A 21,891-nucleotide genomic window follows, 5' to 3' on the forward strand; every position below is an offset into this window, starting at 1 on the left:
TAAGCATGGAAGGAACAGGGAAGTTTGACGTGGTGGTGGTGGGTGGCAGATGATGTCATCATCCCGCTAATCAAAATATCTCAGCACTTCAATCCTGTAAACCCTAGATCCAGTACGCCACTGCTCACTTGAATTGAAAGAAATGGGAAGGTGAAGGCAACAAGATATACTGAGTGAAGCTCTCCTTATACCAGAGATGGGACCAAACCTTTATGTCATTTTGGAACCGGGCCCAGAAATGGACACTAGAACTTCCCCACCTTCCATCTATGCTCAGAATCTTCCTGGTTCAAGGATAACCCGTGTCCTTGCAATTTTGCCATCATCTTCCACAGTCACACAGGTCTCGTAAGTTGGGTCATGGCCAGTCCAAGCCATTTTGCTGCCTGAGGCAAAGAACAAGATGGCGCCCCCTCCCATTCCATACACAGAAGCCTTTCTTTCTTCGATGGGGCACGATGCCTGAAGAAAGAGGACTCGCTTAGGATGCGTAGGGAAGGCCACGCGGCAGACGCTTCTCTCCACCAACGCTCAGGTTCAGAAGTGGAAGCTTCATAACTGAATGGGCATTTGAACTGCCCAATCACAGTCTAACCACAACACTGTGCTGGCTCTTTTGAAGATGTAGGTTTAGAGTAGCATCCAATGTTCAGCCTATGCAGAGTAGACCCACTGAATGGATTCACGTTAGCTGTGACTAACCTAAGTGCCCTGCTGGATGAGAACAAGGGTCCATCTAGTTCACCCAGTGGCCAAGCAGCTGCCCAGGGGAAAACCACAAGCAGGACTGGAGTGCAGCTGCACCCTCCCACCCATGTTCCCCAGCAGCTGGTGTACATAAGCATACTGCTTCTGATACTGGAGGTAGCACATAGCCATCAAGGCTCATCCATTTCAATGGGTCTACCCAATTTAGGACTAAATGATTTAGATTAGTTGCGACTAACTTAAATCTCATCCATTTCAATGGGTCTACTCAACACAGGACTAAATGATTTAGATTAGTTGCGACTAACTTAAATCTCATCCATTTCAATGGGTCTACTCAACACAGGACTAAATGATTTAGATTAGTTGCGACTAACTTAAATCTCATCCATTTCAATGGGTCTACTCAACGCAGGACTAAAGGAACAGGAGTTAGGTTAAATTGTATCTAACTTTCTAACTTCAGTCTCATTTGGGCTGCTACTGCACACTCCCAACTGCGTTCACGTTGCTTTCCTCCTTTCTATGTTTTCCCCACTTCTCAAATATCTTCCCCCAGGTGGACGGAAATCTCCGTCCTACGTAGATTTTTAAAGTTTCCCCCGCTCCTCCCCACTTCGCCTCCTCTGCCATTGATGGCATCGCTTTTATTCAGCTTTGTGGATTGTTTTTTTCTTCTTCTTTTCTTTTCTTTTTCCACCCGCCCTGCAAAACTCACCAGGCTCCGTCTGCGCCCTGTGATTGGCCGCCGTGTTCTTGGGGTTGCGGGGGGGGGGGGGAGGGGAGGGAAACGAACGGAGGAGGCGTGGTTAGCATGGAATGCTGAGGCACGAGCGTTCCAGAACCGGACGGTCCGGCTCCCGCGGCGGCGCGCTGATTGGCTCGCTTCCCGACAGAGGAGGAGGGAATGGAATGTTGGGGAGTTTGAGCGTTCCGGAGATACTTGACTCGACTTTATCTCCTCCAGATCATCCCCCCAGCCGGGCTGTGGACGGCGGCGCTCGATGCGACGGAAACAGGCAGGGTGGGGGTTATTAGACCGCGATCGTATGCCTTGCCTACTCAGAAGTAAGCCCCACTGAGTTCAGTGGGACTTACTTCGACGTTCTGTAGGCTTGTTGCAGCCTCAGCCGAGAGTCTGCTGCCTCCCCAGCTAACCTTCCGGATCAAGAGAAGGGAGAAAGTTTGGAATTGCACAAAGTGCTGCTAAAGAAGACACACACACACACACACCGAAAAATATATATCCCGAGGACCCTTTATAGCGACGGATTCCAGGAGCCACGGAGAACAGACTGGGAGAGGAAGCCGGAAAGCCACGAGGAGGTACATTCATGGTTCTGCTCTTGTTTGACGATCACCGCCCTGCACACACTTTTTTGGGGGGGCGGGGGGAGAGAGAAAGAAAGAAAGGCACATGGGAGCTCATTGCACCGGGTCTCCGCCGTGCTTTTTCCCCCGGGGCTTAGATTTTACGATTAGTTGTAAAAGTTTGCATACTTTGTCAAGCTGCTGCACAACTTCAGTTCAAACTTCTTTCAGAACTCTTATCACGCGCTCTCGCTCTCCCAGTTGACGCTTGAAATCGACATAAACTGGTTTAACGTCAAGAATTCCTCTCGCCTTGTTAAAAAAAAGGGGGGGTGCGTGTGTGATGAGAGAATCTGAGCTTTTGTCTTTTGTGATTATCTGCATTTGTAAATTTTAGAAGAGGGTGCTCAGCATTTTTTAAAAATGGGGGGATTATGTGGTATGTATCATTACATTTGTATATCACCGTTTTCTGCCCACTGAGGAGACCCCTTCATGCATTTGGACGGGAGGGTGCTGTTTTACTTGGGTCATGTTTATGGGTTCCCCGTGGGCCGCTGGTTTGCCATTGTGTAAACAGACTGCTGGACTAGATGGACCCTTGGTCTGATCCAGCAGGGCTCTTCTGATGTTCGTATTTGATGAAGCGGTCTGGCTCCATGAAACCTTAAGCCGTAATAAACGTGTTGGTCTTTAAGGGGCCGCGAGACTCATTCTTACTTTTCCTTCGAAGAGCTCCAACTGACAGCCACGTTCCTTCCCATTCTGTCCTCACAACAGCCCTGCAAGATAGGGCAGGCTGAAAGGTAGTGACTGACTCAAACCAGCGTTTGATTTATTTATTTATACTTATATATTTATTACATTTTTATACCGCCCAATAGCCGAAGCTCTCTGGGCGGTTCACAAAAATTAAAACCACAATAAAACAACCAACAGGTTAAAAGCACAATTACAAAATACAGTATAAAAAGCACAACCAGGATAAAACCACGCAACAAAATGGATATAAGATTAAAATACAGAGTTAGAACAGTAAAGTTTAAATTTAAGTTACAATTAAGTGTTAAAATACTGAGAGAATAAAAAGGTCTGCAGCTGGCGACGAAAGCAGTACAGTGTAGGCGCCAGGCAGACCTCTCTGGGGAGCTCATTCCACAACCGGGGTGCCACAGCGGAGAAAGCCCTCCTCCTAGTAGCCACCTGCCTCACTTCCTTTGGCAGGGGCTCAGGAGAAGGGCCCCTGTAGATGATCTTAAGGTCTGGGCAGGTACATATGGGAGGAGGCGTTCCTTCAAATAACCTGGCCCCAAACCGTTTAGGGCTTTAAATGTCAATACCAGCACTTTGAATCGGGCCCAGACCTGGACTGGCAGCCAGTGAAGTTGTAAAAGGACTGGCGTAATGTGATCTCGCCGGCCAGATTTAAAGTAAAGAAACCCATTCTATCCTGTTCTGAACGTGGGAGATTCTCTGAAAACCTTAAGGCGTGCCTGACTTATTGTGAATTTAGTGGTGATTCCCTGAATCTCTTCCAAAGAGCTTGGTGAGCGTATTAACAAACAGTGAAACTAGGAAATGCTCCTGTCAGAGAGAGAGTGAGGAAACAGCCAGGTGATTAAAAAGTCAAATGTGACTCAGTCGCTTGCACTGAAAAGTAGTTGACAGGAATCAAAGGTCTGAGTATCTTAATGCTACGGTTGTACTGTAGTATGATGCTAGAGCCCTGAAGTAACCTCTGTTTACATCAAGAGGACTGGAGCATGAGAAAAAAAGTTTCCATAAATGGCCCCTTTGAAATAGGACTGCTAGTTTGAAACCAGCATTGTTGGGTGGGGAATTCTAGGAGTAGTAGGGCTTTTTTTCTGTCTAAATGAGCATTGGATTGTACCTTTGATGTCTTGAGTCTCTCTGTTTTAAAGAGCAGAAGCAACACCATTAGTAGCAGCAGCAGCATAATAAATAGAGAAGTCAGCTGCAACACTTCTGTTGCTTGAAAGCTAATAGATTTATTGTGGCACAAAGCCTGCTTTGTCAGATTCATTGATAGTTGTTGTTGTTATTATTATTAAAATGTATGTGTTGCCCTTCACTGAAAAAAACGGTCTTGAAGTGACTTACATGCACAAATACAGAAATGCCTAATTAATATAACGGGGGGGGGGAGAAACACCCCCAAATCACTATAAACCATAATCAGCACAATGATATAAATGGAAAGAAACGCAATAAAAACATTATCTAAAAACAATACAATACAAAAAGTGCCTGGGAAAATAAGTACGTCTTTGCCTGGTGGCCAAAAAAACTGACAGTGTCACAGGGAAGTGGTAAATGGTGCAAATGTAAAAGTCAGAGTCGGTGAAGATCAAACGTACGCAAGACGAGCATAGCGATGGAACCGCCATAGCAGTGATTGCTGTTGATACTGGAAAGGAGGGGGTTAAACAACCTTCGGTCTGATTTGTGTGTCATGATGGCTCCTGTCATGTGGGAATGAATCGGGGTGGAGCGAGGCTTGCCGGGCCTTTGGCTCTTTGCTAAAGTCAAACTATAAACCTCTGTTTTTAAAGTATTCGTTGCCACTCGTGGCTTTGACGCTTTTGGGAGAGCTACAGCATTTGGCACAAATGCAGTTGTGTGGCTAGGCCTGAACATTGGGGCCGAGATCCCAGGCCCCACAACCAGGAGGGGGGAAATGATCGCCCAGAGAACAGCGAGTGATGATCAGGGCAGTGAACAGGCCTGATGTCAACGCTGGGACCCACTGGGACTGATACCAGTTGCTGCAGCAACCTTTCTCTTAATTTTTTTAAAAAATTTTATAGTCCGGGGCCAGCCAGCCAGACTTGTATATGGTTATCGATGCTTATTTAATTCTTTGTGTTTCTTTCAAAACGTGTTAGCCCTTTCTACAAGGATTCACGTTTCCAACCAAGGGGTACTTAGTCCTATGCGTGCTTAGACAGAAAAAAAACACCCTACAACTGTTGGCATTCCCCAGCCAGCATGTGTAAGACTGCCTTCTAAATATGCACGAGGTTGCACCTTAAATGGGTTTACTAGTGTCAGGGCAGCAGAAACTAACTCCGTTCTGTTCCTGTAATCATGATGGTGCCATGGTTGAAGTGACTTTAGAATGTGAAACTGCACATGGGCAGAGTACACCACTTGCTGGGGAACATGGGTGGGATGGTGCTGTTGCACCGGTGTCCTGCTCCTGGGTTCCCAGTTGACAGCTGCAGGGACACTGTGTGAACAGAGTGCTCGACTAGATGGACCCTTAATCTGATCTAGCAGGGCTCTTCTTATGTTCCATGGGGGATTCTTTTTGAAATCAGGGATGGCAAACAGTTGGAGTCTTAACATATCCAGAATGTAGAAACAGTTGTAAAGCATGGAGTAGGGAGGCAGGGGTGTGGTGGGAAAACAGATGAGAAATGTTAATTATGTGCTTCACAATTAAAGTGATCCACGTGGCTTTCTAGAAAGAGTCTTGATAAGACAGATAGGTCCAGGATATAAAATTCCCTAGCTACTCTGCTGCACCAATGGGTTTTAATGGGTGAGTGGTTCCAGGGGCCATTACAAAGCAGGTTCTGCACCAGCCCAGCCTTTGCATCTGTTTCATTGCAAAATAGGTGCAGAGGATGAAGTTCTGGGACCAAATGACTCACATCTAGAAGAGCTCCAAAGAAGTCACTCTTTCACCGCTGAAGCTAGCCACTCTTGTGACTCAGTTCAAGTCCCATTTGGTTCCCAAGGAGTTTCTTCTGAAACTTGAGGAAGGGCACACACGAGAGAGGGATTCCTCCCCCAGCGAGTGGCAGAACGGTGCTGTTAGTCATCTGCCCCCAAGTGTCACGCGCGCACAGGAAATTTGAGCTTGGCCACTGCTTCTTGACTCACTCCGAACCCACGCCAAGCCACCCTCACTCTTTGGAATCAGTTCAGAAATCTTTCAGGAGTTGAGCAAGAAGAGGATTTGGGGAATCTATGCAGACATACAGTAGTTTCTAATTTTAGTTCTTAGACAATGCAGGCCTCCAAGCTGTGTTCCCTGGTCAATCTAGAGTAGAAATGGGAAGCCTAGAGACATTAGGGAGGGAAACCATTTTTTTCAGGCCTTTAAGAAGTCACAGAAGGCTCCTTGGGTCTCAGTAAAGAGATGCATGTGTGTATGAGTGGGTGGGTGTATGTGAGACACAATTGTGTACAAGGGCATAAATTAAAAACACAGAATGTAATGCATTCTGGGATTCTTGCCCCCCTTTTTTTCCCTAACCCCCCCAAGCTTCTAGAACATTTGACATGAAAGTATGTTGACAGTTTCTGGGGAGACTTCAGGGTTTCTGTAATTTGTGGCCGCAGGGGTGGAGGGTGCTGGAGGATCCTGTCCTGGTCAACCCTGCCCTGGTCATCTCTCCTTCCTTTGTCTAGTACAAAAGCGTTATGATCCTTGAAATATGATTACATGAAAGTATTGAGTCCAATGGGGCTTACACTCATGCAAACGGGTATAGGATTGCAGCCTAAATAAATAACGTGGATATCTCATCTGCATCATTTTATATGGGTGGCAAAATTCAGGTTACTTTGGTATAGGATATCGTTTGTTTATTCATTTATTTATTTATTAAACTTATATACCGCTCCCATAGCCAGGGCTCTCTGGGCGGTTTACAGATAGTCAGTGTTCTTAGCACTGACTATCATTTCCAAAATCTCTAGGAATACTTCTGATTTAATAATAGTTTAGAATGGTGTGGGGCTTTTGGGCCGCAGCAGCACACCGTTGGCTCATCTTTGGCTTGAATTGCATATGAACATTGTGGAATTTCACATTGTTGGTTTTTTCTTTTTTCTTTTGGGGAAAGAAATCTGCACTTCTGGAGTCGCTACTGAGAATGCCTCCTGGCTGGGAATTGATCACTCTGCACGCTTCCAATCTCTGTCCACTAACTCCCCTCGTGAGCCATCACTCACGATTGCTATAGCTTGGCCAGTGGCCCTGTCCTGTACACGGATGCTCAGAAGCCAAATCCCCGTTGAGTTCAGTGGGGCTCACTCTCAGGTCAATGGCTACAGCATGGTCATCTAAGAGGCTGTGCGGTGAAACGGAATAGGATGTTAGGCTGTCTTTGGATCAGAACACACCAGTTGGTTAATTGAAATGGACAGAATACAAAGAATGTAGAATTGCAGGTTCTCTGAAATAAACAGAGGAAATGCCGGCTCTTACTTGCTGTTTGTGACCAAGCTGGTACCCTAGACAGGTAGGTCATCACCTCCCTTAGCGCAGAACCTTTGAAGCAGGAGGCCATGCCCTTTGCCAAGAATATTCCCCCAGTGGGCCTCCATGCCTCAGCAAGTCTGTCTTCTCACTGCCATTGTCACCAACTGCTATTTCTCCTCCTCCTCTTTCTCCTCATTGCTGCCACTTGCTTGCTTGACCGGCAGAGAGCCAGGGAGAAAGCAGGACGGGGTTTCTGCCGCTCCTCCTTTATACCACCGCCATTTTCTGAGCTAGCATGAGAGGTGGGTGAACAGGCAGGTTACAGTGGTGAGGAGCAGGGATAACCTGGCTTCAGTTGTCCATGCTCTGGTAACCTCCAAGTTAGATTACTGCAATGTACTCTAACTTTGAAGACAGTTCGGAAGCTGCAGCTTGTGCAAAATGAAGCGGACAGATTGATTTCGGAAACCAGAAGGTTCGACCATATAACACCTGCTCTGGTCCACTTGCACTGGCTGCCTGTATGTTTCCGAGCCCAATTCAAGGTGCTGGTTTTGACCTATAAAGCCTTAGATGGCTTGGGACCACAATACCTGACGGAACGCCTCTCCCGACGTGAATATACCCGGTCACTACGTTCAACATCTAAGGTCCTCCTCCGGGTGCCTACTCCAAGAGAGGCTCGGAGTGTGGCAACGAGGGACAGGGCCTTTTCGGTGGTGGCCCCCAGACTATGGAACGATCTCCCTGACGAGGCTCGCCTGGCACCAACACTGCTATCTTTCCGGCGCCAGGTTAAGACTTTCCTCTTTGCCCAGGCATATGGCGGCACATCTTAATCACCCACATGTTTAGTTTTTTTAAAAAAACAGTTTTTAATGCTTTATGTGTGTATGTTCTGTGTTTTAGAGTTTTAAATTTTGTATACTCATTTTTATCTTAATTTTAGAATTTCTGTAAACCGCCCAGAGAGCCCTGGCTATGGGAGCGGTATATAAGTGCAATAAATAAATAAATAAATAAATAGGAGGAGGGGGAGCAATTCCGTGGGGCTCTTGTCTGTGGGCCTCTGCTGAGGTGCGGGCCCCGACCACACCTACCCTTGATGGACGGCCCTGCAGAGGCAATAGCTGAGCTGGGAACCAACGGTTCCTCTTTAACTATCCAACAGGAGCAGCTTAACTTAGATAAACCTTGCCTGGCCTTGTTCTCTGTAGTTGCTGCTCTGCAGATGTGTTGGACTGCAACTCGTCGTTCCCAGCCATGTTGGAGAGATGATGGGACTTGCAGCCCATTGCATCTGCAGGGCTCCAGGCTGGGGAAGGCTGCCTGAGGTTGTGAAATGTATACGGTGGCATGACCTGCTTCAGGTTATTGGAAAGGGCGTAACGAAAATCAATCACTGCCGTTGATTCCCGTCAGGGAGGAAGGCGGGAAGGAAGGAGGTAGGTGCTAGGGTGAGACGAAAGCCAGATGTTGCCTCCCAGATCTCTGCGGCCTCTTCCTTCTTGGCATGGGGCACGGAGGGGAAGGCATTTGTGCCTTTTCCTGTGTCTGCGCCACTCCTGGTTCCGGAGACTGCTCTGTATGGGAGGAGGAGGGGCACCTCTTTTAAATTCAGTTTTGGAGAAGCTTCCAGGGGCCACCTCTGTGTGGTGGGCGGGGCTGAAGGCAAAATGGGCAGGGCCAAAATACAAACCCGATCCAGCCTATTGTAGCTTTGGGTGCAATCCTATTGGCATGGCCATAAACCTCCAAACTCAGAGGCTTATGGCCATACAATGCAGAGCAAGAGGAACAGTGGAGGCGATTTCCACCTCTCTATATTTTGGCTAGACGGGCTTTTTTCACCCGTCTAGCTGGGGTGCATCAGTGCAGGAGGGCAGGAGCCTGGAGAGGCTTGAGGATACAGAGTAAGCCAGCCTCCCCAATCATCACCCCTTCCAGCCCACTGGCACATCCCCTTTCCCTCCTCGCCGAGGACTCTTTCGCAAGCTCTGAGAGGCAGCCGGCATGGGTTTCTCTGCGTCTGCTGCACGGGGGCAGGGAAGTTGGATCCCTGGGTCTGACAGCAGACTGCTGTTTCCAATATCCTATGCCCCTCGATGGTTTCATTGGTAGCAACTAAGCCTTTAAGAATGGAAGAAAAAAACTGCACAAAAGTTGTGAAACCTGATTGGTCGTGAGAGGGAAGTAGGATGGGCCAGGGCTATCTGGCAAACCCCAGTAGGCCAGATCATGATTCCAGACGGTGTATGAAATAGTTTCAAAAGGCTAGAAGCCTATGTGGATTGTGATGCGTCTTCCCTTGTCCCTAAGAGCAACAGCCATCAATGCACAGAAAACTCCCAAGTGTTCTTGAATAGGCTGTGTGATCGCTGAATCCACTCTGGTGTTACAAATGGGCCAGTTTTGGAACGTGGTCTGTTCTTTTGCTGCAAAGCTGCACACACACCCCCTCTGTGTTCTGCAGCGCTCAGTGCAAGTTTGTTCTCCTAGCATTGCCTGTTGTGTCCCTCTGTCTCCGAGGGCTTTGTGTTCAGTTATGATGCCAAGAAGATGTGCTTCGCTTGTTGGCATTTCAGAAGAGATTATTCCATGTGGCTGGATAGCAAACCAACGCGAAAGCAAAGCTGTTTGAATCTTTCCCATTGAAATCTGCATGTCTAAGGCTTGCAGAACTTTGCCTCTTTTGGAGTAAGCCCCATTGTACTCATTGGGACTACTTCTAAGGAAGCACGCGTGGAATTGTGCCATTAAAATACCTTAACTTCTGATTTTTTGTGCTCAGGCATTCAAGATCTTCTCTGCAGCTGTTAAAACCAAAGGCTTCATTCCCCATTTCTTTAAACAATAAATGTTAAAGCAAAGGTTCTTTGAACTCTTAATTAAGGCTAGAATCTTTGCAAAAATGTGTTTGGGAGAGAAGAGGGCTGCCTGCCCATAACTTCAGAGGTTTTGGATTTTTTCAAAAACGCAAGCCCTGCAAATGACTGCCAAAAGCTGAATTAAATTTGGTCAGGTGTGCTTTGAAAACGGCTGAATCGCAAACTGGCTTTGCTACTGGTGCCCTCTTTGTTCTGATCTACGCCTGTTCTACACCAAGCAGGATATAGCACTATGGAAGCGGTATATGGTATGTGTCAATGGGCATCAACAGTTGTCAGTGCACTTCAATACTGCCTTTTATATACCGCTTTCATACCGCTTTCATAGTGCGATATCCTGCTTGGTGTAGATTAGGCCCTAGTCTAGTTCGCCCAGGATGGGAGACAGTTTTGAGTTAGCAGCTAGATTTTATATTTCCAAACATTTATTTATTTATTAATTTTTTATACCGCTCAATAGCCGAAGCTCCCTGGGCGGTTCACATGGAGAAATCAACAACTGTATGCTACTTCCTTGTTCCCAGGGTTCCTAGGTGCACTGAAGCCATCACATGGCCTTGTAGAGCTCAATTTGAATGTCTCCAAGCCCTACTTTTCCATATCATCATCTTACGACACTGACTAACTTGCAGACTTACTGGCTACCACATCCAGTCAACCTTTCCTCCAATTCCTCTTCCCAACCTGCTTTGTGTAACATCTTGCCTGATGAAGAGATCTTGAAAGCTTGCACCTTGTTTGTGTGTGATCTATAAGTTGTCCTAATAAAAGAATTCCACTATATGGATTTTGGATTTTTTTTTCTTCACTGCCTTTGCTTTTTCTATTTCTTCTCACTGTTTCCCTCTCCTCTCCTGTGTCTGAATTTTCCAGTGTATCCTACCTGTTGTAAAGAGTTCTCCAAATTTTAGTTTTTCTCTGATATCAACAGATTGGTTGTTCTGCTATCTCCATATTCCCGTGTTCCCTGTGAACTGATCTAGCCATCCATCCAACCTGGACAGATCGTCTCTTTCAGATCTACCTTTCACCCAGTGCTTTTCCCTAGCAGCATGAAATTGTGCAATCCTTTTGTAGGACAGTCATGGTTTTATTCAGTGCCTCCCAAGCTTCCAATTGCAGCCTTAATTGGGATGGCTTAGCTTCTACCAGCTGTGGGTGTCCCCACCAAGTCTAGAGTCATGTCCATTCTGAGGAACACAGCAATTATTTAAATGAGTCTCTTGTCTCCCTTTCTGATTGGGATTTTCTAGGTAAATGTGCAATCCCACCAATGGTTAGACAGAAGAAAAATCTTACAACTCCCAGCATTCCCCAGCCAGCATTGCTGGTTGAGGAATACTGGGAGGTCGATGGTTTTTTTTTTTCTGTCCAAGCATGTATAGGCTCGCACCTTAAATGGCACTAAAAGCCAGGGCCCAGCACCAAAGGGTTTGCAACTTAGCACTAGATGCAAAAGGTAGCAGGACAGCTGGGGTAAGGCGGCTTCCTCCAAATTGGGGCTCTCCAGATTGGACTACAACTCCCAGCATTCCTGACCATTGGTTATGCGGGGTGAGGATTATGGGAGTTGAAGTCCACAACATCTGGAGGGCACTAAGTTTAGGGAGGGGTGAAATGGGTGACTCTGGGAGGGGATTCCAAATGGCTTGGAACCAGGAATGGGCGAGGATCTCAGTTCAGTTCAGTTTTGATAAGAATTCACCAAGATCCTAAAAGTTTTCTTTTCATGACAAAAAACTTGAGATTTGTGGGGGAAGGGGGGAATTGAAGAATTTGGAAGAAACCAAAACAAATTCATCCATCCAGGTAGAGGGCTTTGAGTGCTTAGCTCTTAAACGTTTGAGTTTGAATCCCTGAGCATTCAACCTTGTTGGTGCTGAATTAGGGTGGCCACCTCTTTCCCCCACCCCACCCCTGACATCTACATGGTGGGCAGGTACATCATGGACTTTTCCATGCTGGGAATAGGTGTACCTATTTAATTAGGCTGGTGCAGATGGGTGACCATTTTGTTTCAGATCTACAAAGTCTGAATGCGACAGAAAGCAAAACCCAATAGATTTGTCCATCTCTACTTGGGAGTAGCGACTCACGCGGAGGGACCTGCCCCCTGTCTTTCATCCTTGGCTAGCACCAAGGCATGCAATTAATCTCATGATGTGTAATGCTCAAAACATTTACACTATAAGGGAGAAGTCCGCAAAAGAGTACTGTGCAACTAATCAGCCCCATGGATTCTGTGATAAAAGGTTACTGCAAGCTTCCTGCCAAGAGCTCTCATGAAAACAACCTCTCTCTAATAACTATGAAAGGTTGCTCTTTACTTTCATTCTCTCTCTCTTTCTCTCTATATAATTGGAGTATTTCTGCCGTATGTTCCTACTTCAAATGGCCACAGAGATCAGAGGCACTATGACTTTAGTGTTCTTCCAAATGGCTTTCATGCTCCTCTCTCCTTTAGCACCAGAATGTGCAAAAGTCATTATGTTCATGATAGCGTAAGTAAAATGAATTCGTGGTGGTTTTCTTTTTGCCTTTTAAAACATCAAATTAGACCACCCACTGGTGGCAGGGAAATCAATCGGTCACTACTACAAGCCTGATCCTCAAAGCAGCCCGGCATCTATGTGTTGGACTGCACAGTCTTTAACAAATACTACTCATGGAGATTCCGTGATCCTTAAATCATGTTTGTAGTCTTCTTTGGAAAGCTGGTGTTGCATATAGGGATGTTGGGATTTTGTAAAATCCGTTCCGTCTGCATTTCATGGATTATCAGGTGCCTTAATATCCATTATTCGCTCATTATCAAAGTTGTATTTCCAATTCTGGAAATCCAATTTCCAGAATTATTTAAAATTCACACTTGCGAAAGTGCGCAATTTCTAAAACTTTATTTTTGGCTCTCCAAAATGTGCAAATCTCTCCCCACCATGTGCATTTTCATGCGGGGATTGCACATTTTCAGCCAAAGTTTTTTTAAAAAAACATTTTTCTACGAATAAATTTGTGTAAAATTCCAGAAAGTTATAAAAACCGATCTGTAACTCTGCAAAACCCTGAAAATGGTCAGGAAACGTCAGGTGGTACAAAATAGGGCAGCCTGTTTACTAACGGACTGGCCGGCGAGACCACATCACGCCAGTCCTTTTACAACTTCATTGGCTGCCAGTCCAGGTCCGGGCCCAATTCAGTGCTAGTACTAACATACAAAGCCCTAAATGGCTTGGGGCCAGGTTATCTGAAGGAACGCCTCCTCCCATATGTACCTGCCCGGACATTAAGATCATCCACAGGGGTCCTTCTCCGTGAGCCCCTGCCAAAGGAAGTAAGGCAGGTGGCTACTAGGAGGAGGGCCTTCTCTGTTGTGGCACCCCGGCTGTGGAACGAGCTCCCCAGAGAGGTCCGCCTGGCGCCTACACTGTATTCCTTTCTTCGCCAGCTGAAGACCTTTTTATTTTCTCAGTATTTTAACACCTAAATTTAAACGTTGCTGTTTTAATACCGTATTTTAACCTATATCAATTTCTGCTGTGTGGTTTTATTCTGGTTGTGCTTTTTATATTGTATTTTGGTTTTTAGATTGTTGGATGTTTTATTGTGTTCTTAATGGTTTTAATTTTTGTGAACTGCCCAGAGAGCTTCGGCTGTTGGGCGGTATAAAAATGTAATAAATAAATAAATAAATAAACAAACTTGGGAAAAGCCATTCTGCAGAGGAGATTGGCTTGTGACGGGCAGGGGGTTGTCTTTCCGTGTAGCATATGCCTTGCATCATGGATCGTGTGCGTGCAGCGTTGGGAAGCGTTTCTGGGGCGGCGTACCTTTTCTCTGCTGGTAGCACGTTGTGGTGCACGGCAGCATTGCTAGCCCTGAGCTCATGGAGCTGTAGCCCCAAATCTATTTCCTAGAACCCCAGATCTATTCTCCAGGGTACTGAGTATCCGTTGGTGCCAATAGAAGATTTTTCTTTAATTGGCGCGTAGGGGATGATTTCCATGGCGGATTACAGCTGGGGAGGAAAGGTTGAACGCTCCGCTCCGTGCATGCTGCAAATCACCCCCACTCCTCAAATAGCTCTCCCTTCATGGCAATTAAGCTTAGGGTGGGGGGAATAATGCCATTGGCTTGGAATGATCTGGGTTAGGGTGCCAATGAATCGGAGAATTTATTTTATTTGAGCTTATTTGGATGGGAAATTATTTGCATAGCTTTGCCTTTTGTGAAATTTAAATAAATCCTAGTCATTATTTCTACATCGGCATATACAGATATAAATCAACACATGCAAGTTTTATGCAGATTTCTGCCCTCTAGGCCCTGGTGTCAAAGTGCATAGCCACACCCCCTGATGGTCCGCATGGAATCAGTGAGCCTTCCCCAGGCTGAAGTCCAATGTACTTGGAGGGTATCTGGTTGTGGGAGGGTGGATTGGGTCACGGGTGGGCAGAAAGTAGCTCTCCGGGTGTTTTGAACGTCAGCTCCCAGTCTTCTTGCTGGCAGGGGTTTCTGGGAGTTGACATCCAGAACATCTGGAAAACTATTTTTATTTATTTATTACATTTATATACTGCCCCATAGCCGAAGATCCCTGGGTTAAGTGACCTTTTCCATTCCTACCAGTTCTATGATCCTGCTTGGCTGCTATGTTCGGCCAGAAATGTATAACTCTGAATAGTCATGGAACTTTTGCCATACCAATCACAAGTTGGTTCTAACTTATTCCTTGGCGTGTTGCAATCTGAGAATTTTGTTCACCCTCCTTGACAAATGAAGTGAGATCTCTTTGCAGCCGTGGCGGCCAGAACAGTTAACAAACCGCATCTACACGCTTAAGCTTTGCTAGTGCGTTTTTCTTTACGTTTCCTTTCTCTCTCAGACCTTTGTGTGGTGCATCGGTTCTGGAGGGTGAATGTTATACCTTTCATTTGGGCGGAGAGGCATCGTACGCAGGTAGGATTTACAGCGGTGTTGACAGGAGGGTTAAAAGCTGCTTTTCATTGTCATTTCAGAAGAGGAACTTGGCCCCAGTCTGAGCTTTAGAGCTCTGTGTTCCTTTATGAACGATCAGTTGTGTCAATCATTGTATGTACATCAGAGAAACACATGTTTTTTCTGTGAACTTCAGTTTACCTTTGCGGATGAGGGAATGATGACTCCCTTTCTCCGTCTGTCTTAATGTTTTGCCTGTAACTAATGCCGTCAAGCAGTGTTTCAATAAACACAGACAGAATTCTGACAATGTATAAATCAGAGTTGCAGAAACTCAGGCCCAGGGCCTAAACTCAGTTCTCCCGGGCTCCCCAGATGGCCATACCTTTCCCCCCAACCATCCGTTCTTTCCGGCTTTTGTGTAGTCCCCCCCATCCCGGCCTGGCCCAAGGCTGCCTGAACCGAGGAGCCGCCACCGTGCCCCTCCCTCCCTCCCGATCTGCCTGCCCGCCCGCTCGCTAAATTTTGATTTGGCATGCATTTGTGTGCGTGCAGCTCAGCTGTTAGGTTAGTTTCCTTTGTGCGCACCTGCCTCCCCAGCGCGCTGCCTGTAAGGTGTTTTCACCTTCAGGATCTGCATTGGGCAAAGTATCATGGTGAGCCGGCTGGGTTGGGAGGTGCACGAGCAGAGCTGGAGGGGAGGCATGCAGGTGGCAGGACCAAGAAGCGGCAGACCCTTTGAAAAGGGAGAGCACCATTCTCCCCATACTCTGCTGCCTGCTGAGTCCGCATCCTCCCGCTTCATGGTAGGGCCAGCCCTGCTATACACACACACACACACACACACACACACACACACACACACACACACACACCACATTCTAAAAGGCTGGAATGCCTTTCCTAAGGCTTCGTTTCTGGCAGCACTAACTTTAATCTAAAAGATATTGGTGATTTTGGGCCTGCTCCCTTTTATCTTCAGTCCCACCTACCACTGGAATGTGGGCCCTGAGAGATTTTGCCACTCCCTGGTATATACCATCTGATCCTGCACCGTGAACTGCCTAGGGGTGTTTGCTGGGAACCATTCAGAAAACCGCATGGTGATCTTATGTGGGTTGTGCCACTCCAGGCTGCTGTCTCAGCTGGGGTTGTGGCTTCGAATGACACTGGAATGAATCATAGAATAGTAGAGTTGGAAGGGGCCTGTAAGGCCAACGAATCCAACCCACTGCTCAATGCAGGAATCCACCTTAAAGCCTACCTGACAGATGGCTGCCCGGTTGCCTCTTGAAGGCCTCTGGTGTGGGAGAGCCCACAACCTCCCTAGGTTACTGGTTCCACTGTTGTACTGCTCTAACAGTCAGGACTTTTTTCCTGATGTCCAGCCAAAATCTGGCTTCCTGTAACATCAGCCCATTATTCCATGTCCTGCACTCTGGGATGATCGAGAAGAGATCGTGGCCCTCCTCCATGTGACAACCTTTCAAGTATTTAAAGAGTGCTATCATGTCTCCCCTCAATCTTCTCTTCTCCAGGCTAAACCTGCCCAGTTCTTTCAATCTCTCCTCATTTTAAAACAACAAATACCTCTCACACCAGAATGAAGGTAAATCTAGAGTCCTCTTCTCTGACACGCTAACTTCTGATGTGCAGAGCCTTCTTGACTTGTGGGAGCATTCAAACATGTCACTCTCCACACACACGCCTGTAGTCTGAAGTTCCATATTTTTAGTAGAAGGATGAATGAATAAGTTGAATAGTCCAGGAAAGGCAGTACCGCATGATATTGCCGAACATGTAGTTCCACTTTATATAGTTCACAATGTTAGTACATAAGGGCTCATACATGCGTGGAATTATGTTGGAGGGGAGGGCGTTCATGACACTGAGAAGGGAAAGACCTTTGTCTTCTCCGTTACAGCTTCGTTTCTTTTATTTATTTTACTCTGGTTTGTTTCAACATTTTACTATGGGCTCTTTTGGAAGAGAGATATTTACGAATCCCTTACTTTTACTGTTTGTGTCCCTGCCAATCAGGCATGGATGAAGCAGTTGAACGTGTCTTCCTATGCTGTCTATATTATTATACTGCTCCAGTTTTAACAAAAATTCCAGTTAGATCTGATACGTAAGTTTTATTCCTCCCTTCTTTCTCTCAGACTCTACCAGCGAAGTCTATCTTAAAGTGGCAAAATTTTGCACCCAGGCATATTCTATTAGGAATCAAATTATTAAATTCATTATAATTCATTCGGAACATTAGTTGACACTAAAAGACACGCTGTTTGAAGTGCATTTTGATCCCGGATCCTCTATTTTATGTATATTTTTGTATTCGCCAGTTTCGATTTCATATATTGTATTTCTAGTGGTTGGTCTATGACCATAACTAAATGAATGAATGAATGTATATTTTATTTATTTAAACTATTTCTTGGCCTGCTTTCAGAATAGAAGCCCTCCCAGCACATCTTGCAACAATGAAACACATAACCATTAGGATATTAAAAGCAATAAAAACATAAGCACAATAAAAACATATAAACAGCAGTAAAAACAACAACGATAAAACTAGCAACAACAGCAATCCTATCAGGAGAAGGCCAAGGGGAAATCGTAACTTCTCTTTTTTCCTCCTTGCTTCCAGGTGACATATCGAGATGGTCGACCACCTGGCTAATACTGAGATTAACAGTCAACGCATTGCTGCCATGGAACACTGCTTTGGGACATCCGGCCAGCCCTTGGCCGTGCCGGGAAGGGTCCTCTTGGGCGAAGGGATCTTGACCAAAGAATGCCGCAAAAAAGCCAAGCCGCGCATCTTCTTCCTTTTCAATGACCTCCTCGTGTACGGCAGCATTGTGATCAACAAACGGAAGTACAGTTCCCAGCACATCATCCCCCTTGACGAAGTCACCTTGGAGACGTTGCCAGATACCTTGCAAATGAAGAACCGGTGGATGATCAAGACGGCCAAGAAGTCGTTTGTCGTTTCCGCGGCCTCCCAGACGGAGAGGAAAGAATGGATCAGCCACCTGGAAGAGTGCATTCGCCACTTGCTGTCCAAGACAGGTCGGCAGCCCCCCACAGAACACGCCGCGCCCTGGATCCCCGACAAAGCCACCGACATCTGCATGCGCTGCACGCAAACCAAGTTCTCTGCTCTCACACGGAGGCACCACTGTCGGAAATGCGGCTTCGTGGTGTGCGGGGAATGCTCGCGGCAGAGATTCCTCATGCCCCGGCTGTCCCTGAAGCCTTTGAGAGTTTGCAATCTTTGCTACAAACAGCTGATGGCAGAAGAAAAAAAGGAAATGGAAGACCAGGTGAAGCCCTTGCCTTCTCCGCTGTCTCACTACGATCCTTCCAGTGGGGATGACAGCGACCGATCCGATGAGGACAAGGTGGAACAGTGGCCCGTGGAAGCAGAGTTTTACACGGCAGACGTGGCTTGGTCATCTTTCCATAGGTGACCTCTGCACAATCTGGTTCATTTTAGGGGTTGTATCCTAAGGAATACAGAGAGCAAACACTTGCCTCAATGCACTTTTCAGAGGAGTAGCTTTAAAGGTGTTCAGTTCCATGCAATTTTCCCATTCTGTGAATAAGGGACAAGAGGTGACCTCTGACGAAATGCATCAGGGCCTGCTTGGCTCCTCTGAAGAAGCGAGTCGTTTTTTAAAAAAGTTTGTGGCAGAGCTGAATTGAATCCCAAACAAGACAGCTCCTGAGCATTCCTGAACACGTTGCACCTTTTCATTCAGCCTTTCCCAGCCTGGTGTCCTCCATGGGTTTTGGACCATAATTCCCATTATCTCTGACTGTTGGCCGTGCTGGCTGGGGAAGATGGAATTATGGTCCAAAACATCAAGCGCAAGACAATCTCGTTTTCCATTCTGGAAATGTTGAGTTTCAGCTTGGGAATTTTGCAGGGCTGCGCATTAGAACACCCTCAGACTGTGTCTGCTGGAGAAATCTGCCTGTTTTAGAACTGGAGGTCAAGTTCTGGATTCAGAAATCAAAGTTATGAAGTCCAAGGGTGGGTCAACTTCACAGTGGTAGATGGAGGGCCTTTGATGAAGTACTCTATGGAAGTTAATCAGGGGTTTGTAATAGCAGTATATTTCAAGGATCAGACCATTTATACTAGATTTTTAACACAGGTTGTTTGGATCAGCTTGGTGCTGAAGTGGACAGGGGAAGCCAGAAGTTGGATGTAGTGTTAGAGATTAATATTAAATGGACAGTTTTGGAGATGGGTGTTTGGAAACAAAGGCTTGCAAATCAACTTAAGGCACAATCCTATGCATGTTTAGATGGTGGTGGGGAGTCCTACATTTCCCATCATTCCCCAGCCAGCATGGGAGTTGTAGGACTTTTTCTGTCTAAACATGCATAGGATTCCACCCTTTATGTTAAACAATTGAATTCCTAACTGTGGTATTATGAGTGCTACCCTGTTTCTTAAAATTTTGGCTATGCTTCCTAATTTTCGTGTCTTCTGGTTTTATTTTGTTAATATTCAGAATAATAAAACGACTAGCCCAGGCTGTGACTCATCACTGCAACTTCCCCAACCTGGTGCCCTCCAGTAGTTTTGGACTCCAACTCCCATCAGCCCAAACAAGCATGGTCAGTGGTAAGGAATGCTGGGAATTGTAGTCCAAAACATCTGGAGGACGCCAGGTTTGGCAAGGGTGTGTTTTCACATGCAGTAAACCATATATAAAAATGTATTTTGAAACACTAAAACAGTTGGCAGACAAAAGACTGGTCTGTAGGTGATATTGGTGTGTCTTGGGGCGAGAGGGTGGCACCCAGTTATTTTCACCTATTATGACCCTGTTCAGACAACACACTAAGCCATGGTTCGGCTGCTAACCCTTTTGCAGCAAAGGGTTAGTGAGCATGTTTAAACCATGGTTATGTAACAACCATGGTTAGGAATGGTTCACATGACATGCTGAGCTCAAAATGCTAAACTACGATGGCTTAGCGTGTTGTCCGAACAGGGACATAGGCAGCCACAGCAGAAATAGATCTGAAAACCTGGGGGTGCACTTCTACGTAACTGAATTCTGGGCGTAGTTAACAGGTTTGATGCATATTGTTTTCCGTAGTGCCATTTGCTTCCTGCTTTCTCTACTTTTGGCACTTTTAGCAGCTTGTTTTTGAAGTGACATCTGCAACGACAAGGCTAGAGAAGTACTTTTTTCAAAAATTAACAATTGTAACCAGGGATTAAAGCCACAGACGCTTCATGATGCACGTATGTACATATATACACACCATGCACAACCCTAGTTCGCAGTCTAATGCTAAGCCAGCCTTCCTCAACTTACTGTGCTCCAGATGTGTTGGGTTCCAATTCCCATGAGCATGACTGATGGTTAGGAATGCTGAGAGCTGTTGTCCAAGTTGTGGAAGGCAAGGCTAGAACTTCAATCTTTACAGCTTGCTTTCGCCAAAGCAACAAAACCTGTTGGTTGGAATACTTGTTATTATACTACCGTGCATGTTAACTCTATATTCTGAACTCTTTATTCTGAGAGCCAGTGTGGTGTAGTGGCTAAAGTGTTGGACTGGGAGCCGGGAGATCCGGGTTCTAGTCCCCACTTAGCCATGGAAGCTCAATGGGTGACTTTGGGCCAGTCACACACTCTCAGCCCAACCCACCTCACAGGGTTGTTGTTGTGAGGATAAAATGGAGTGGAGGATTATGTATGCCGCCTTGGGTTCCTTGGAGGAAAAAAGGCAGGATATAAATGCAATAATAAAATAAATAAAACTTTATTCTTCATGACCAGCAGTGTAGTGGAGGCAGGATTTGCCGGGATGCAGTGCCAGCTCTTCTTCATTAGCAGGGGTGCTGATGTCACCTGCCACACACACACACCCTTAAAATGGCCTGTTCCCTGTAAGTTTAGCTGTACTTCTCACAGGAGCTGTGGGGAAATGAATTTTCCCAGCAAGATCATTGTTGTTCCTTGATGCAATGTGAAGAATTTCGGGGTAGCTTGATCTTGAACGGGCAATTGAGACCCATTCACTTTACAAAAGGCCTGTTCCTAGATCTGGTTTGCGATAGGGTGTTTGGTGGTGACACAGCTGCCTGAAGTTTTGGGCTCTCCTGGGGTGCGGTGTGTCTGTGGCCACTGTCGTGAGGAGTCCCTGCGTTCCAAAATTCGCCACTGCACCACTGTGGCTGACCATTAGACAACAGCATCTTTGTTGCTGCCACTTAAGTTTTTAAATCACAGTCTTAATTCGACAAGTAAACAACACCATTGTAGGCATTATATTTGGTTTTTGTACTCTTGCCTTTTTTTTTTTGGAACAGAAATGTTAGCTGACTTTTTAAAATTTGCACTGCCCCTAACCTGCGTCCCTTCCCACCCATGTACCAATATGTTTACATGACAGCCTTCTTTCTTTGGTCAGCTAATTGTGATTTCCTACTTTAATTGATGGATGAATTGCTTATTAAATATTACCCTGTTTCACTGTAAATTCACGTTTTGAGGAATCTTTTATTTATTTATTTATTTATTTATTTATTACATTTATATACCTCCCCCCCCCATAGCCAAAGCTCTGTGGGCGGTTTAGAAAGAATAAAACACAGAACATTAAAAACAAAATTTAAAACCTTAAAGTGCATAAAAATGGATTACATCCAATATCCATATATTCTGGGTCAGTTAAAAACTCAACATATGCTGTTAAATGCCTGGGAGAAAAGCCTTGACGTGGCACCGAAATGATAACAATGTTGGTGCTAGGCGGGCCTCATCGGGGAGATCATTCCAT

At 45.9% G+C, this 21,891-nt stretch overlaps 1 protein-coding gene across 1 annotated transcript; it reads left to right on the top strand.

Moving 5' to 3' along the window:
* Window positions 1-1,735: 1,735 nt before the first annotated feature.
* On the top strand, window positions 1,736-19,772 carry PLEKHF1 (pleckstrin homology and FYVE domain containing 1). Its single transcript, XM_063140949.1, has 2 exons — window positions 1,736-2,034; window positions 17,729-19,772. Exon 2 carries the CDS (start codon window positions 17,742-17,744, stop codon window positions 18,552-18,554), a length of 813 nt encoding a protein of 270 aa, XP_062997019.1. The 5' UTR covers window positions 1,736-2,034; window positions 17,729-17,741; the 3' UTR covers window positions 18,555-19,772.
* Window positions 19,773-21,891: the final 2,119 nt, after the last annotated feature.

The sequence above is a fragment of the Elgaria multicarinata genome, chromosome 14, assembly GCF_023053635.1.
Source record: "Elgaria multicarinata webbii isolate HBS135686 ecotype San Diego chromosome 14, rElgMul1.1.pri, whole genome shotgun sequence".
NCBI lineage: Eukaryota > Metazoa > Chordata > Lepidosauria > Squamata > Anguidae > Elgaria > Elgaria multicarinata.